Genomic DNA, 18,589 nt, shown 5'->3' on the forward strand with positions numbered 1-18,589 from the left:
TAGGGCTCCGTCAGAAACATAAAATCCAGTTCACGAGAAGTGAAGAAGTCATTTAGCAGGAAAGTTTTGTTTGCTATCGACCTAGCATTTAGCAAACCCATGCAAAGTTTTCGCTCCGGGCTTGCCGAAGGTGTAGTGCGTCTCAGCTGACGAAGATGTGCATGTTGAACGCCGCGCGGGCCGGGAGCAGTCAGTCGGGCAGGAGGAGCTGTCAGCGGGCCCAGCAGAGGCCGCAGCTCCGGAAAGACAGGGCGAATCCATCGATCCCTCACATGGCGTACAGCGGGAGGGCCATGACATCCGAGGCGTGGATGAGTCCCAGAAGAAGCCGTCAGGTATGCTTTTTGATGGACCAGCGCACCACCACGCTTTCCCCGTCGTCTAAAGCGCTTTCGGCGAGGCAGGATGCAGGGCAACCGGCGCAGGTAGGTGGGAATATCCGACAGTAGAGGGGGGGGACGATTTATGGTTGCCAGCAGTAGCGTGGCGTGGGGAAAAATGTAGGGGAAGCCCATTTTTTGGGTCGGGGGGGGGGTGGTCAATAACGTAACCAGATGAGTGATTACAGCGCCCGGTATCATTTTACACACATTTGTATCACACAGATGCAGGACTTGCACACGCCTGTTATCTAACCGAAAGGTCCGCACGCACTCTCCAGCTGAAACTCTCTCCTTATTAATTTAAGCATTTTACTTATTAATGTATGCAGACAATCACACAATCTATGTGATTTTTGGATTTACCGTGCCTCTCAATAGCCCGTGACAGGTTGGCAAGGTCGATGAATCCTGAAGTTGCCCAAGGATTGTTCAGGGAGCACGAATCCTTGTCAAAAAGAAAAACATGGCCAGCAAAATAGACGCTGAAGTTTAGCGCTTCCAGTTAGCCACTCCGTGCGGACATAAATGTCCTCATTGAACGTCCGATTCTCTCCCTTTTGTACACACAGCTCGAGTGCGGGCATTGGCCTGTCATCTGATTTAATTTTTAGTTGCTGCTGTAGCGGAAGTTTAGTAAAGTTATGTTTGATTAAGTATGCCAAATCTCCACCCTCCATAATGCTTCATTTTCTTGATAATTTCTAACGGCGGTGATGACAGTTACAGTATTAAAACTGATGTTGATGTGATTTGATTGGATGGCAGTGTCCAATCAAATCGCCAGCCGCCTCTGAAGGGAAGCAAGAGGCGGCTGGCTTCCCTTGGCATGGCCCTGACCAATCACAGGTTGGCAGGGGCATCACGTGGGCCTCATCTGATTGGTCAATCCCTCAATTTTTTTTCACCAAGGGAAGCCAGATTCGGCTGGCCTCCTCTCACAACAGTGAGTGCAATCTACTGTTTCACCATAACATCTAGAGGGGCGCTGTTTGTTTCACTCTTAGTAAAATACTCAATGAGAATGGGGGAGAGACGGGCCGGCAGCAACACACAGCAAAGGAGAATTATCTAAACAAAACAAAGTGTTTTTATTTATTTATTTAAATTATAACTACAATCCGAAAAAACAGGGGAAGCCTGGCTTCCCTTGGCCTCCGGGAGAAAACGCCACTGGTTGCCAGATGTAGGATTGGGCAGCAATATAAACTCCAGTGAGAGTCTGAGGTGGAGGAGAGCTTGGCGATCGTGGACGAGCAGAGCAGAGACATTCTTACAAACATAAAACAAAAACAGGATAGCTAAAGGCAGAGAGCTGAGGGAGCGGCGAGCCGACACAGGCGCCATCTTCCCACACACTGGTCACAGCTGTACGGTCTCTCCTGATGGGCCGCCAGTCACTAAAAGCATACGTCACCAATAATGTCTAAAATATGTGGAACATGTTGAAGTCAGTATGAAGTCTCCATCAGACGGAAAAGAAGAGGCTTAAACTTCAGTGACCACGTGATTAGTCTGCTGCTCTAATTATGTCAATTGGAGTTATGACATCATCGTGTTCCATGACACAGGTGTTTATATTTGAGCTAATGACGTGTCCAGAGATCAAAGATTTCCATGGTGATCAGTGAGAGGAGAGCATTTTCATTGTTCTGAATGAGAGATAAACCTCTTACATGTGAACGTTTTGTTGAAGAACCGTAACAGATATCGGTGAAATTTCAAAGCGTGAAGCATGTCAAGGAACTTGAGCATCTGAAGTGTGCTTTTTGTGTACTTTCGGGTTAATAATGTGGCCTTTTTGGCAGATTAACTAAAGGTGTGCGGCTGCTGTGGTGGGGAAAGGTGAGGCTGAACTTACAATGGGGTTTAATGGAGACATGTTGAATGTTTTTGTCACTTCATGCCCGCAAGAGGCATTTTGTTTAATTATTTTGCTTAATTATTTTTTATCTTTCAAGCTACGAGATGTTTTCCTACATTTGGCATGGCAAATTATGTCTCAGGAATGTAGCGTTTGGGAATTATGGCAGGTTTAAAAGAAAATATGAAGGCAAAATTAAATCTGTCCTCCACTCTAGCTGTGACATCACGCACTCTAAAATCTGAAGAAGGCCTCTTTACCAAGGTCTGAACAATGTTTAATATCTCTAAAAGTAAGAATCAGATTTAAAAGTTGTGTTACACGAATAATGTCAGAAAGATGTGTAACATTTTAAAGTTGGAATGAGGTTTCAGAGTGAAAGTATGAAAAACCAGTTAGCAGTTGAAGTTGCATGAAGATTGTTCAAGTCTGAAGAGTTTCTCCATTGACTTCCATGTTAAAAATGTGATGAATTATGGGATGTATCTCTGGAATTATGAAAGTTATGAATGATAAAAGTAATAGCCATCGTTTCCCGACCGAGCTGAACGTTTTGATGTTTGAACGTAGTTTCTGCGATGTTCAATGTGGGAGAAGAAGAGGCGCAAAATAACCCGGCGGAATAATAAAGAATTTTGTGCGTAGCATAACAGATAGTTGGAATGCTGTGTCAGCATTCCCACTAAATGATTGTGCAAACAGCACCAACACATCAGCACCTAGCTCTCATAGAGTGTGGTTCATGGCCACAAACAAAGTCAACCCTAAACTCAACAAAAGCAACACTTTGCAGACAGAGATGCCGTGTAAATTAATAATGTACACAATGAGCAGAACTTTAAAGGGAAGAGTTAGTGTAAAAACAAGGTATTGTACTGAAACAAATGACCATGGCAGGCTTATACCACACAGTTTACATTTGGTGAGCCAGACTATGACAAAGGTGACTAGCTGTACTCGTCATCTGGTAGCCAACCAGCTACTGATGACCAACTGAAAGTGAAGCAGCTCATGCTTATCAAACAAACAGTGCTGTGCCTGGACCAGGCTCCATAACATCAGCCTGGAGAGCTCTCTGTAAACGGTAGTGGCAAGAAATTGTGAGGCATTTCAAATAAGGTGTAGAAGGGAATACCAGTAAATCACAGTCAAAGTCCAGCAAGTAAAGAAAAGGAAAAGTCCAAACACCCAAGCTCTCAATTAAGGCTGCCATGGATCCTTTTTAAGGCTCACTTGGACTACTTCTTCACTTTTGTAGAACAAATACCATTTTAGATTATGTTCTTTCTCGCTTGCCAACTCTATCTCAAGATTAAACCCTACCATACATGTACAAACAATATGTTTAAGCAAGCATTTGTACTCACCTACAAACTGCATCTTGACATGTATTACATGTATTTCCTAAACTTTCACAATTCATAAGGGTAAAACTATTTGGATAATACAAGTGCCACCATTAAAGTTTTAAAAATAAATCTTACAGAACATACCTGAGAGAAGCAGACACAACATTTTATCGGTTAAGAAACAATGTGAGGAAAATATGGTTATCATCCTAAGCTCTCTTGTGCGTCGTCTGGCATCAAGGTTTACCTTACATACAAGAAGAAGGCTAGCAACACTTGAGAACAATCTCACAGGGGCATCTCTAAGAGACAGCAACAGTTCAAAACAGATGTTGAAATAATTCACTGGTGTAAGCAGCTTTAATAGACAACTTTGTTGAGCGTACATCTGATGGCAGATTGAAAGGTCAGCTGATACATGGCTCCATTTCTTTTGTAAACTTCACAGCCCTGAATGAAATATTTAGACTAGCTAGAGGCTTTTGATACATAAGTGGATCATCTTATGTCAAATATTAGGGAATGCACTGCTGGGGTTGAATTTGAATCACTCATAAATGCATTTATTGTTGTCAAAACTACCTTGAAGTGCATTAACTAGCTCACTTCCACTGAGATATACAACATATTTTAACAAAAGGACTTTGTAAGAAGTACATTTGCATACTCGCACCTGTCTGATGGCGTGCAGCAGCTTGCCGTAGGAGTAGAGAATAACGCTGAAGGGCAGGACCAGGCAGAAGGTGAACAGGCAGACAATGTACGAGATATTGTTTGGCGTCTGAGTCCTCCAGTCTACTGAGCAGGTGGTGCCAGGACCCTCGGGCCCATATCTGCTCCAGCCCAGCAGTGGGGGCACAGTCCAGGCCACAGAGTAGAGCCAAGAGAAGCAGATCCCTCCAAGCGCTGGGCGGAAGTCTTTGCCATCAGCGATGGTGGGCTTTATCATGGTGCAGTAGCGCTCGTAGGACAGAACGGCCAGGGAGATCAGGGAGACAACGCCTGAGAGAGGGGTAAAACAGAACAAGAAACTGAGTCTATATTATTTCGTCTCTTGACCATTTATGGGTTCCGGCAGCTTATGATATATTAAGATTTCCAGTACTGTATGTTGCATGTTTTTATTTGATTGTATTTACTTGTTTAAAATGAAATGTGTCTTCAGGTTGACTTACAAAAGCTGTCCTGTCCTCTTGGCTAATTCTGGCAAATGTACAGAAATGTTGATTAAATAAATGAAAAACTAAATAGCATGTGTTTGCCTCAATTTGCAGTTCATCCGAATCTTTTTGTTAATGTTGACTTTTTTTCCTTCATTTTATTTGCATAGATAGTTCTCCCTAGCATCCATTTTGGATTTAAAAAAAACAACATAAATGCTAAGTAGAATTAGTCACCACATTTGAAAAACTGATATTTGTGGCCAACTATGTGTTTAGAGAAGTATCCCATTTGTTCTTTAAATTCAGCAAATTCTTACTTAAGACGTCAAACGTTTTGCTGGGGAAATGACTTAATCAATCATCTTAACACTTTTTGTTCGTTTTTCTTAGCTCTAATTAGATAGTTATATTCAAACATTATACATGATATAACATTAATTATACTGAATTGTTATTTTTTCATCAACTGTTATTAAAATTGGGAGATAATGTTTATCTCGCTTAATCCTTCAGTGTTTGGTGGCTATAATCTGTTCACATTGTAACTGATTTGAATGGGAGCAGAGGCAGACACCTGTACAAACCTTTTATTGCAGTGAATTGTTGCTGAAGTGAAGTCTTAAATCAGTGTTAATCAGCACATACGGGGTAAAGTGCACCAGGGGCACTTCACCTCCATTTCACTGAGTCTTCAAGGGACAAGGACTTTGATTACAGAAAATTGCAGAACCTCTATGCATAATTAAGGATTTGTTTGGCTGTTACCGTGGCAGGTTTGTTGTGGACAGGTCACAGGCATACTATATGTGTTGAAAGCAACCACAGAGGGTGAGAGTCTTGAGAAAAATTGAAATGAAAGAGTGTGTGTGTGCGTGTGTTTGTAGGTGGTTGAAGTGGGAGTAAGAGCCCTTTGAATTCATTACAAAAGCTCTCTGGTTAAATAAAGCACATAGACTCCAAAGGTCTATTTTTTTTGGTCAATGAGATATTTTCATTAACATACAATCACAGATACAAGTCAAATAATGTCCCCAATTAATTTTAAAATATTCAGGAAGAATAGGTAGTTAGAGATTGGCCCAATACATACCACCACTGGGAGTCACCAAAGTGAGAACATTTTGAAGTCTTACATATCAGAGTTTTAAGACTGAATTATAAACAGAAGAAGTGGCAACTGCAGTGAACACACACACACACACACACACACACACACACACACACACACACACACACACACACACACACACACACACACACACACACACAAGGAAGAGACCACTCCAAGTTTTTCTTAAACTTCAATCTATGGCAGCTATTCAATTCCAGTGTCTGTTGAATTCCAACACAAACAGATGTTGTCAGTAGTTTATAGAATAAAATAAAACATTCAAATTGTACTCAAACACCTATACCTATAAATAGTAAAACCAGAGAAACTGACAATGCTGACAATGGTGCAGTGATCTTATTTTTTTTAGAGCTGTATATAGGCTCTATTCATCAGAGAGTGCAGTCTGTAAATGGTCTTGCATTCATTTTGCACCTTACTTGTCCACTTTTACCACTCAAAGCACTTTTACAACATTTACCCTTTAACACATGTTACACTGATAGGAGGGCTGCCAAGGTGTACAAATGCATTAAATCGTATCTAATGCTCATTCACAAACATGGACAGCTTCAGTATGCCTTGGGCAGCAATTTGGGGTTCTTTATCTTTCCCAAGTATCAAACCTCTCAACCTTCCGACTAATGGAAAATCCGCTCGTTTTCCCGAGCCACGGCCACCCGGTGTGGTCTCTATGGTAACAACGACTATCGATAGGTAAGCAGTGGGAGACAATGCTCAGAAATGGGTCAATGGATAACCAAAGGTAACACCTGAAAGATTATGATCAGGTCCAATGTCTTTTTTCTTTCTTGACTTCGATGAGAAAAGGCCTGAGGTTGAGGAAAGATGTGAGGGACAATTAATCAGGACGCCATAGTCTTATGGGTCAATAATTTAAATAAATAAATACCCAGAGGCCACACCCTCTGACAGCATTTCACGAAACAAAGCTTCACAAACCTTTCAGCGATTCATGCCGGATACGTACAGCGTAGGGCACTGAAGAACGATGCTGTTCCTACTTTGTTTGGACCAGCGGGAGATTCGGGTACACAACCTGTAAGTATTCATTGTTGATTGTGTATTTATGATGTTTAAAACAAACAAGGTATGCTAAGTTGGGATCGCGGAGAAATGCTCTCCGCAGACCCATTCTCACAGCGTTATAAACCTTTTTCTTACTCAATATCAAGCCACACTTATTGTTTTTACTTCGGCTGTGAGTGTTTGTGTGTGCTCAGGATGAGTTTTGCTTGTTCTCGCTGTATCGCCGACCAGCAAGCCTGTCTGCTCCTCGCAGCAACGAGCCTCGCAACGAGCCTCGCAACAAGCCTCGCAACAAGCCTCGCAACGTCCCGACCAATCAGAGCACACTGGGCTCACAGGGAGGGGGGGGGCTGGAGCTCCAACAAGCCGTTTAGGACAGAGAGTGAAAACCTTGTGAAGACTTACAGAAAACGTTTGACCTCTGTCATTGCCAACAAAGGGTATATAACAAAGTATTGAGATTAACTTTTGTTATTGACCAAATACTTATTTTCCACCATAATTTGCAAATATATTCTTTAAAAATCAGACAATGTGATTTTCTGGATTTTTTTCCTCATTTTGTCTCTCATAGTTGAGGTATACCTAGGATGAAAATTACAGGCCTCTCATCTTTTTAAGTGGGAGAACTTGCACAATTGGTGGCTTATTAAATACTTTTTTGCCCCACTGTACCCTTTGTTGGCAATGACAGAGGTCAAACGTTTTCTGTAAGTCTTCACAAGGTTTTCACACACTGTTGCTGGTATTTTAGCCCATTCCTCCATGCAGATCTCCTCTAGAGCAGTGATGTTTTGGGGCTGTCACTGGGCAACACGGACTTTCAACTCCCTCCAAAGATTTTCTATGGGGTTGAGATCTGGAGACTGGCTAGGCCACTCCAGGACCTTGAAATGCTTCTTACGAAGCCACTCCTTCGTTGCCCGGGCGGTGTGTTTGGGATCATTGTCATGCTGAAAGACCCAGCCACGTTTCATCTTCAATGCCCTTGCTGATGGAAGGAGGTTGTCACTCAAAATCTCACGATACATGGCCCCATTCATTCTTTCCTTTACACGGATCAGTCGTCCTGGTCCCTTTGCAGAAAAACAGCCCCAAAGCATGATGTTTCCACCCCCATGTTTCACAGTAGGTATGGTGTGCTTTGGATGCAACTCAGCATTCTTTCTCCTCCAAACACGTCTAGTTGAGTTTTTACCAAAAAAGTTCTATTTTGGTTTCATCTGACATTCTCCCAATCCTCTTCTGGATCATCTAAATGCTCTCTAGCAAACTTCAGACGGGCCTGGACATGTACTGGCTTAAGCAGGGGGAAACGTCTGGCACTGTAGGATTTGAGTCCCTGGCGGCGTAGTGTGTTACTGATGGTAGCCTTTGTTACTTTGGTCCCAGCTCTCTGCAGGTCATTGACTAGGTCCCCCCGTGTAGTTCTGGGATTTTTGCTCACCGTTCTTGTGATCATTTTGACCCCACGGGGTGAGATCTTGCGTGGAGCCCCAGATCGAGGGAGATTATCAGTGGTCTTGTATGTCTTCCATTTTCTAATAATTGCTCCCACAGTTGATTTCTTCACACCAAGCTGCTTACCTATTGCAGATTCAGTCTTCCCAGCCTGGTGCAGGTCTACAATTTTGTTTCTGGTGTCCTTTGACAGCTCTTTGGTCTTGGCCATAGTGGAGTTTGGAGTGTGACTGTTTGAGGTTGTGGACAGTTGTCTTTTATACTGATAATGAGTTCAAACAGGTGCCATTAATACAGTTAACAAGTGGAGGACAAAGGAGGCTCTTAAAGAAGAAGTTACAGGTCTGTGAGAGCCAGAAATCTTGTTTGTTTGTAGGTGACCAAATACTTATTTTACCGAGGAATTTACCAATTAATTCATTAAAAATCCTACAATGTGATTTCCTGGATTCTTTCCCCCCATTCTGTCTCTCATAGTTGAAGTGTACCTAGGATGAAAATTACAGGCCTCTCTCATCTTTTTAAGTGGGAGAACTTGCACAATTGGTGGCTGAGTAAATACTTTTTTGCCCCACTGTACTTTACAGAGATGCTGTATGAGAAACCAATGTGAGTTTGGAAAATTGCTCAGTATGAATCTATTTTAGTATACCACAACAATGGAATTATGATCAGTAGAAATGGCCATGACATGGGCCCTTTAAGAATACTGTATACAAGCATTTAGCAAGTTTTTTTATAAGACGGAAATGGTTATTAAGCTCCTGTTAACTTACAACATCTTAATTTGCCAACGATGAAAATCTGTATATGTGAACAGCAGCAATACAAAAATTGTTGGACAACATCATCTCTTTTTATTTTGGCCACTTAGATTACTTTGGTAATTTAACTAAATTAGGAACCTTTCTAAACCACTTTCTCTCATTCGCTAGCTGGATTAATACATGTTTAATCTATATATCCTTCTGTCTATGTGTATGTCCTTCTGTCTGTCTGTCGTCATTTCAATCTGTTTATACATCTTTAATAGTCTGCTTCCCCAAAAACCAAGAAAACTTCACTTAAAAGTGGGGTAGGTAAGTTTGAGAAACCGGCTCGAGATACACTTTTTGTTATATTCCATGGAATGCTCTTAACATCCCGATAGCAATGAATATCTTAAGTGCTTTGACAAAAAATCCATAAAAAATGGAAGCCGTAGTACAGTAAAAAGCACGACCAATCATTTTAGGCGGCCCGGCTAAAATAACTGGATGGCCTACCTGCCTGTCAGCTTTCCATCTGTGCACAAACTTATCTCATGCCCTCATTGGTCATGTGCGCGTTTGTGTGTGTTGGAGGAGGGGCTCTGTAAGGAAGTGGCATATTTTTTCCGGCTGTGTATTTTCTAATTCTGGCGCACTCGAGCTAGTTTCTCCAAAATTACCTACCCCACCTTTAACAACAATTTCATTCTATTCATTTCCTGTAATGATTGAACAGTCTCTCTCTTCTGAGCCTGGTGGGGATTCTGGGGAATTTATTAGTCCCTGACATTGGCTTTGATTCACACAAAGCCCACTTTAATTTTCCAACATGCATTTTAATGGATTTATCACCTGAGGCCTGATTTTTCTTTACACCATAAAGAGTGATGTGGAATAGATTTATGGTAAAAACAATGACCCAATGTTCTACACCTGAGTCAGCACAGGAGCTAATCATCTCTCATTGTCTCCCTCTTGGTTTTTCTCCCTCTCTTTCTCCTTCTGTATTACCCTATTCCCCTTTCTCCCACTTTCTATCTAACCTCTGTCTTCCAATGTTTTCTTTTCTTCTTTCTTTTTTTCAGATCAAACTGATGGCAAAGTGCTTCAGGATTTGTCTTGGCAGATGAGAAGCGCTAAATAAATTGAATTTATTATTATTATTATTATTAAAGCAAAACAACTTGCTAAATATTACCAAGATGATGCACACTCAGAAAACAAAGACTAAGTAATCAGGTTAACCTTTAGTGTTTTTGCAGATATATAACGCCCTGTATATAATCACATTTACCAGTTAATTAGTGAAACCAGAGTTTGAATTTGTGTAAATAAAAGGATGACCTTTTAGGTTTCTAAGTCTGAATAAGTTAGTTTCCACAGCGCAGCGGCTGCCTTTTTGTCAAGTACAACATGTCTTATGTCACATAAAAGCTGTAGCCCCACAATAAGCTTATGGGTGAGAAATAATAGAACTGTCCTGCTACTTTTACAAGAATTTGACAGTGTACTATGACACATGTACTGTAATGGCATTGTCAGATGTCCTGCATACAGGTATTCTTTCTTTCTCCTGTTTCAATGTGTCCTGCTTCTATTTATGCCAGTTGAGATGTACAACTCACATATCTTTCTTTCTTTTAGATATTATCCTCCTTTTACTTTTAGATACCTTCACCTGTTGCTCCACACAGCATGATGAGGTTGGATTGCTGTAGAACTAAGAGGTCTATATGATATCAAAGCAGCAGGATGGACAGTTTCTTACTAGTGAATTAACAAAATGCTTGTATTTCACCTTGCAGGTGCAGGTCCAGGCTAGGGTGAAATGAGAAGTTCTGTTTTCACTTAAGACCTGCCAACCTGAATAGATCAATCTATTTTTCTCCTGTAAGTAATACTGTGTATTCATTCTGACTGACTGAACTGACTGTCAATTCCTATTACCATATCAATCAGTAAATGGCTGGGCAACCGCAAGGGAAGTCTTGAAATTGTGGTTTTAAACTTGAAATAAATTGAATTAAAAAAAATATTAATCCTTATGCATTACCGGTAACGTTTATGGTTGCTTCATTTTAAAACGTGTTATCATTTAGCTTTGTTATGACCATGGTGTGTTGAACATATCATAATATACTGCAATCTATTTTCCTTAAAGCCCCTGTCACACTGTCCCGAAATTGACACCCGATGGACACACGAATATGGAATTGTGAATTTTGCACGAAGATGGCCCCGAACCACACACGAAGACAACATTTACATTACATTTAAGACATACAACTGCAATGAAAGTACCAAAAACAATTATGTTACAGTACTATGATACTGTACTGATATCTTCAGACTTTGTTCTTTACTTTATCCGTCTTTATATGTAGAAAAGATTACGTTTTCTCCGTAATGTTGTTTCCATAACAACAACAACTTCCTGTCAACTGTCCTTCAAAATAATATATGATATCCTTTTTAGTTTCACAGAACACAAATTGGGTTATTTACATAGGCTAATATGTTTACATGATTTTGTTGTGCAATAAAACAACCCGATGGACACACGATAAAGGAAATGTTCAAATTCGGCTGTGATCGTAGCAACATCGGGCCATTCGTGAGGGCATCTTAAGCCATCGTATGATCGCTGGTGGAGTTTCTCAGGCTCCGGCAGCAACTTCGTGAGCGGTGGCAAAATCTTTGGCATGCCAAAAAATTGCCGAAGGACCTTGCGAAGGTTCATTTTCGTGTTGAATTCGTGTGTCTATTTTGCCCTTCGTAAGGCCATCGTTAGGGCATCTTGTTATCATCGGTGCCATCGGGCATTCACCCCGATCAGAGTGAGGGTGAATGCACCGATGATAACACGAAGATGACACGATTTGACAAGATGCCCTCACGAGTGCCTTACGAAGTTGCCGCTCACGAAGTTGCTGCCGGTGTTGTGCCGTAGATTGAAGCCTTGCCGTAGATTGAAGCCCTGTTCGCGGGGACGCGCAAACGTGACGTCATCGCCTGTATTGATCCCTACATGTTTGTATTGTAATGCCACTCATATTTTTTTTTAATTGTATTTTAAGGTGACATTGAATGCTTTGAAATGTGCCCTAAAATAAAGTGTATTATTGGTGTCAATAGGGAAGATCTGCACTGTTCTCTACATAACATGTTCAGAGCAGGTATTTCTCCTGCCGGATTTGGAACCCCCCCCTATATTTTATATATGCTAGAGCTGCCGGATTTTGAAGCGCCCCCTGTAATTTTGGCCAGGATAGTCACAATGTCACCAAAATCACACTGGTGCTTGCTGTTCCCCTCTAGTTTGTGCTCACAAAAGCATTTCACTCTGGGCCCTGCAGGTGAAAAACTAAAGAGGAGGTTCCATATCCGGCATGGCAGTTGTTAGAGCTGCCGGATTTTGAAACGCCCCCTGTAATTTTGGCCAGGATAGTCACAATGTCACCAAAATCACACTGGTGCTTGCTGTTCCCCTCTAGTAAAATGCTAGGCCCAGAGTAAAATGCTTTGGTGAGCACAAACTAGAGGGGAACAGCAAGCACCAGTGTGATTTTGGTGAGTCTGTGACTATCTAAGGGGCTTCCAAATCCGGCAGAGCAGACTTTCTATCCTGCGGAAGATGTTCTATTTGCTTGCAGTCCAAGTCATTTCTGCGTTTCTGTGTAATATCATAATAATAAAGTTATCCTTTTTCCTGGCAATGATAAATCCCTGTTTTTACAAGTTCAAGTGTTTTGAATTCTTTCAACAGCGCACACCTTCTTTATTACCACATGGACACAAAATAAAGGGACATTCTTTTAACCTCACCCAAACATATTTGTTCACATTTGTGGTATCTTCTCCATTTCTTCACTTTATTGCAATAGGTTTGTAAATTATAAATAATTAGACCAATACAGTATTTTTCGTTTGCAAACACACTAAAATTACACATAAAGCAACATTATTTAAAGTGACACTCAAAAAGCAAAACCTCAGCTCAAGTCTCCAAAAATCTAAACACATTTTCAGCTTTGCACTCAATTTTAAATTCAACAGGGCACTTTTGCAACACTGCACGCAGTTCTACAGTTCAGGCAAACAACTGACATAGTCACTTGTTTGCCATTTTCAAAACACTGCCATTAAAAATCAATAATCAAATACACATGCCAAATGACCATAAACACTGAACTGCTTTATTGACTCATCAATCAGGATGAAAGCACTGTAAAAAGACTGTGCATGCCTCTTCTACAGGCAGGGCCCAGAGTGAAATGCTTTTGTGAGCACAAACTAGAGGGGAACAGCAAGCACCAGTGTGATTTTGGTGAGTCTGTGACTATCCTGGAGAAAGATATAGGGGGGGTTCCAAATCCGGCAGCACCACACCTGATCTGCCAGATTTTGAAGCCCCTCTTTAGTTTTTCACCTGCAGGGCCCAGAGTGAAATGCTTTGGTGAGCATAAACTAGAGGGAAACAGGCAACACCAGTGTGATTTTGGTGACATTGTGACTATCCTGGCCAAAATTAAAGGGGGCGCTTCAAAATCCGGCAGCTCTAACAACTGTACTGCCGGATATGGAAGCCCCTCTTTAGTTTTGTACCTGCTAGGCCCAGAGTGAAATGCTTTGGTGAGCACAAACTAGAGGGGAACAGCAAGCACCAGTGTGATTTTGGTGAAGTTGTGACTATCCTGGAGAAAGATATAGGAGGGGTTCCAAATCTGGCAGCACCAACACCTGATCTGCCGGATTTGGAAGCCCCTCTTTAGTTTTTCACCTGCAGGGCCCAGAGTAAAATGCTTTTGTGAGCACAAACTAGAGGGGAACAGCAAGCACCAGTGTGATTTCGGTGAGTCTGTGACTATCCTGGCCAAATTTACAGGGGGCGCTTCAAAATCCGGCAGCTCTAACAACTGCACTGCCAGATATGGAAGCCCCTCTTTATTTTTTCACCTGCAGGGCCCAGAGTGAAATGCTTTGGTGAGCATAAACTAGAGGGAAACAGGCAACACCAGTGTGATTTTGGTGACACTGTGACTATCCTGGCCAAAATTAAAGGGGGCGCTTCAAAATCCGGCAGCTCTAGCAACTGCACTACCGGATATGGAAGCCCCTCTTTAGTTTTTGTACCTGCTGGGCCCAGAGTGAAATGCTTTTGTGAGCACAAACTAGAGGGGAACAGCAAGCACCAGTGTGATTTTGGTGAAGTTGTGACTATCCTGGAGAAAGATATAGGGGGGGTTCCAAATCCGGCAGGAGAAATACCTGCTCTGAACATGTTATGTAGAGAACAGTGCAGATCTTCCCTATTGACACCAATAATACACTTTATTTTAGGGCACCTTTCAAAGCATTCAATGTCACCTTAAAATACAATTTAAAAAAAAAATATGAGTGGCATTACAATACAAACATGTGTTGAGTAGGGATATATAAAAATGATATTCAAAGGAGCAATTCAAGTGAGTGAAGCCAGTTTGAACACATTATCTTTTAGGCTTAATTGAAAATAACACAGTGTCTGACATGATCATGTGATATAATTACTGTTATATCATTGCTTACTATTCGTGGTTATCAGACACTTAAACAACAGAGAAGGTTTTAAGAAATAGGACTATTGACAAATCACATATTATCCTGTCATTGTCTGTTCTGTAGGAAGGAGGAATATAACAGAGTGGGACTATACACTCAAAAACGGAAGTTTATTCCAATACGAAGATTGTGACAGATCTGAAAAACGTGTCCTTAAAACGAGCCTCCTCGCAATTGTATGCACATGATTTATTCAGCTGTTTGCTGTTTAATCTGATATATCATTCAAAAGAGAGAAAAAAGCTTTGAAAAGGGTGAAAAAACGGCGAACGCTCAATACAGGCGATGACATCACCTTTGCGGGTCCCCGCGAACAGGGCTTCAATCCACGGCAAGGCTTCAACCTACGGCATAACACATGAGCCTGAGAAACTCCACCGGCGGTCATACGATGGTTTAGATTCCCTCACGAATGGCCCGATGTTGCTACGATCACAGCCGAATTTGAACATTTCCTTTATCGTGTGTCCATCGGGTGTCAATTTCGGGACAGTGTGACAGGGGCTTAAAAAGTCTCAAATGTAACTTGGTGAACTCCAAACGATCCCGAAAAGTTAATTCTAGTAAAACAAAAACATCAACAAGAGACTCTGGGAAGCCACTTGCTTACAAAACTTTTGCTCGGCTAATGCATAAAATATATAAATACAGAGATAGGCCTACTTGTGCACTCTGAAGATGCAACTCAAGTTAGGTCTTCTCCTCAGGCAGTTTTTTCCAGTTAAAACACAATTTAGTTCGAACTCTGCACAGTGGAGAAAGGATCAAATGTAACTCTGCTCTTAAAAGGTAACTCACATGTTTTGTTGATCAAAGTATAATTCATATTAGGCCTACGTGTTCTTGACTAGCGAGTGTACATCTACATTATTTGTAGGATTGCTTAAAGTAGCCTATCTCAATAAGCCAGAGAACAATGTGAATCAAGCCGCGTCTTGTTTTCAAAACACATTTCGGAAATTCTGAGTTCTCACATGAATATTTCATGCTAGTGGGCTACGAAATGATTAGCCTTGCCAAGAATTAAATATTCAAAGCATTTTATTCAGGTAGTTTTCCACAGCGAGCAGTAGCACTTGGTCTTGCCGGGACTTTAACTGGTGACCTTACTGTTGCCAAGACAAGTCTGGACTTCGCCACCACCGCCATGTTATTGCTTGATTCTTGTTTATGCTAAACTTGCACAGAGAAATTAGAAAGTACGCAGGCTTTCCATATACTGAAAACTTGATATCAATTGTGCATGTCCTTCTACAGTGAAAGACAGTGTGTTGTTGAAGGATTGAAAACCCTGTCAGTATATCAAAGTGTGAATATGGTATGTTACTGCAAGCCAAACTCCATACTGTAAACCACTTATTTTTAAGTAACTACACCTGAGTCCAAGAAGTCCAGACTTCATTTACAGGGACAAACAATACCTTGCTGCAAGTCCACATTCACAAGAGAAAACAACCAATTTAAGAGCAACAACACCTTGCTTCAGGTGCGAAGACTACAAAAAGGATAAAAGAGGAATAACACCACTTCAGAGAGCAGCAAAGGTAAAGGTGAAAGATGAGAAGGAGAAGAGATCTTAGTTTCTGAGCAATGGGGTGACACTAATCAAGCTTTGGCAGTAATTACAATGATTGTCCTGAAAATCAGAGGTGCAGGTTTGATCCCAGCACTGATGAAGAGCCCTGTCAACAGTCCTTCAAATTCAGAGACATGACACAACCTCCAGGGATCGAGTCAAGAGCTGAACAGATCAGATGTATTATGTAATATAAGCAGAAATGCGTTTTTCTATGTTTTACAATGTGTCCATCTCCTCTGCTTCAATTTCTTTCCCATTAAAAGTTATATCCGGAAAAAAAAAATTGAATTATGACACGTTAATAGCATATTATATAATAATGTAAGTTCCGCAGGATATTCAGTTTGCAGGCTTAGCACGGCTGAACATTATCAGTAGTGACGCCACACAACCTTAATAGGATTGTGACGGGAATTAGCTGCAGAATTAAATTGCAGGGTTTTAATCGAGTTAATACTGTTTTGGGTTCAGGGGCGGACTGGCCATCGAGACGTTCGGGACGAATCCCGATGGGCCGGTACTGAAGTGGGCCGGTCGGAAGATGTGGGCCGGTCGGATAAGTCACATACCACCAGCGAGAGTAATAATAACATCGGATTTAAAGGTGAAACTCGTTGTTGAAAAACTTAATCCGGTGACACATGCGCCAGACAACGCAAAGAGCTAGGCCTACTTACCTAAAAATGCGTTAATGAACCCGTACCAAATGCACCCAGCGCGTCCAATCAGCCATCGCCCCTGCACGCTGGCTGCGAAGCTGAACGGGGTGCCGACCACGCTCACCAGCAGGTCGCTCGCTGAGATGCTCACCAGCAAGAGGTTCATGGGGGTGCGCAGAGCCCGGTACCGGCAGAACAGCGTGAGCACCAGAAAGTTATTGAGGAACCCGAAGATGCCGATGAAGCCGAGGCACACCGCCACCACCAGGTGACCCTTTGGGCTCAGGGACGGAGGAGCGAGAGAACCGGACACTTCTTCGTACACCTCCGTCACTGCCGTGCCACCGGCTCCTCCGCCTGGAGATTGCGCACAGCTAAGGTTCAAGTTGCAAACGATCATACCGGGCAAAGCCGTGAAGTTTGCATCAGCCCGAAGTTTGCACCGCGGGACGTGAACATCCGGACTCGGTGCTGCTGACTCTCAACCCATATGGAGAAGCGAGGGCGCACGAGGGAGTCCACAGTTGTACCGAGCACGCATGAGGCAGACTTTTACAAGCACAGAAGAGGTTGGTAAAGCTATCAAGAGGCGAATGAATGAGGATTCAGAGAGAAGATGCTGCTGTCATCTTGGGTCCACCCATCCGCTGTGCGCTCCGGTTGCGGAGATGTGCGCTCCTGCGTTATTGTGCGGCCACCGGACCAGTGCTAAGTGCTCCTGAGCTTTTATCACCCAGTGTCCTTGGGGGGGGGGGGGGGGAGCTCAACATGATGTGTTGGGGGTGGCGCGTGTGTGTCTGTGAGCATGCATGTGTGTAATTGTCTCAAACTACAAACAATCACGGTCAATGAAAGCATTGCACAATAATATACCGAGGGATAAACAAACTGCATATTATGGGACAATGAGCAGGTGCATGTCTACAACAAGACCCCCCCCCCCTCTCTCCCACCCTCTAAACACTATACTGCTGTGCTAATGTACATGCCCCTTATTAAATAAATCAAACAATCATGTCAAGAGAGGAAGATATATATGCTCATGCTTAATACATAACATAACTTAAATTATTGTAAAGAAAACAGTAAGATTACAAGCCATATGCATTTCAAGACACCCCACATTCAGAGTAAGTACAAAGAACTTCAAGATGCTATATATAGAGTGAAGTGAGCAGAAGACAATAGGCATATGTTGATGAGCCATAGCTTCTTCTTTTACAGATCTGTGAAATATTTTTGGTATTTCTCTAAATAAAAACCCACTTATCCTCTTGTGGGGATACCAGAAAAGATCAAAAAGAAATATTCTTATAATTCCTATCATCAGCAATACACATATTACAGTGGTTAACATATCAAAACCCAAAAGGAAAATATCTTGTACTTGAAAGATATGAAATGGGAAACAAAAAAAAGTTGTATTAGAAATGAAATTCATATCTTTTAAATCCAATCTTTTTTTTTCATCATCATTTTCTTTATCCGGTAATCATCTCTCTTTCTTCTGCTTTGCTGGCTATTTTGTCTTGTGTTTCTTTTAGAAATAAACCTTTTTATATAAAAAAAAGAACTAGAGACTATCATGCAATGGCATTACAGTCATGATAGCAAATTTGGCGA

At 41.8% G+C, this 18,589-nt stretch overlaps 1 protein-coding gene across 1 annotated transcript in view; it reads right to left on the reverse strand.

Moving 5' to 3' along the window:
- The window catches only part of tmtopsb (teleost multiple tissue opsin b), a 33,812-nt gene extending 16,446 nt beyond the window's left edge, over positions 1–17,366 (reverse strand). The window contains exons 1-2 of the mRNA XM_034214149.1: positions 16,985–17,366; positions 4,267–4,595 (exon numbers count right to left, since the gene is read on the reverse strand). Of these exons, the coding sequence (XP_034070040.1) occupies positions 4,267–4,595; positions 16,985–17,366 (711 nt within the window). The remainder of the gene's footprint in view (positions 1–4,266; positions 4,596–16,984) is intronic.
- Positions 17,367–18,589: the final 1,223 nt, after the last annotated feature.

The sequence above is a fragment of the Gymnodraco acuticeps genome, unplaced genomic scaffold, assembly GCF_902827175.1.
Source record: "Gymnodraco acuticeps unplaced genomic scaffold, fGymAcu1.1, whole genome shotgun sequence".
NCBI lineage: Eukaryota > Metazoa > Chordata > Actinopteri > Perciformes > Bathydraconidae > Gymnodraco > Gymnodraco acuticeps.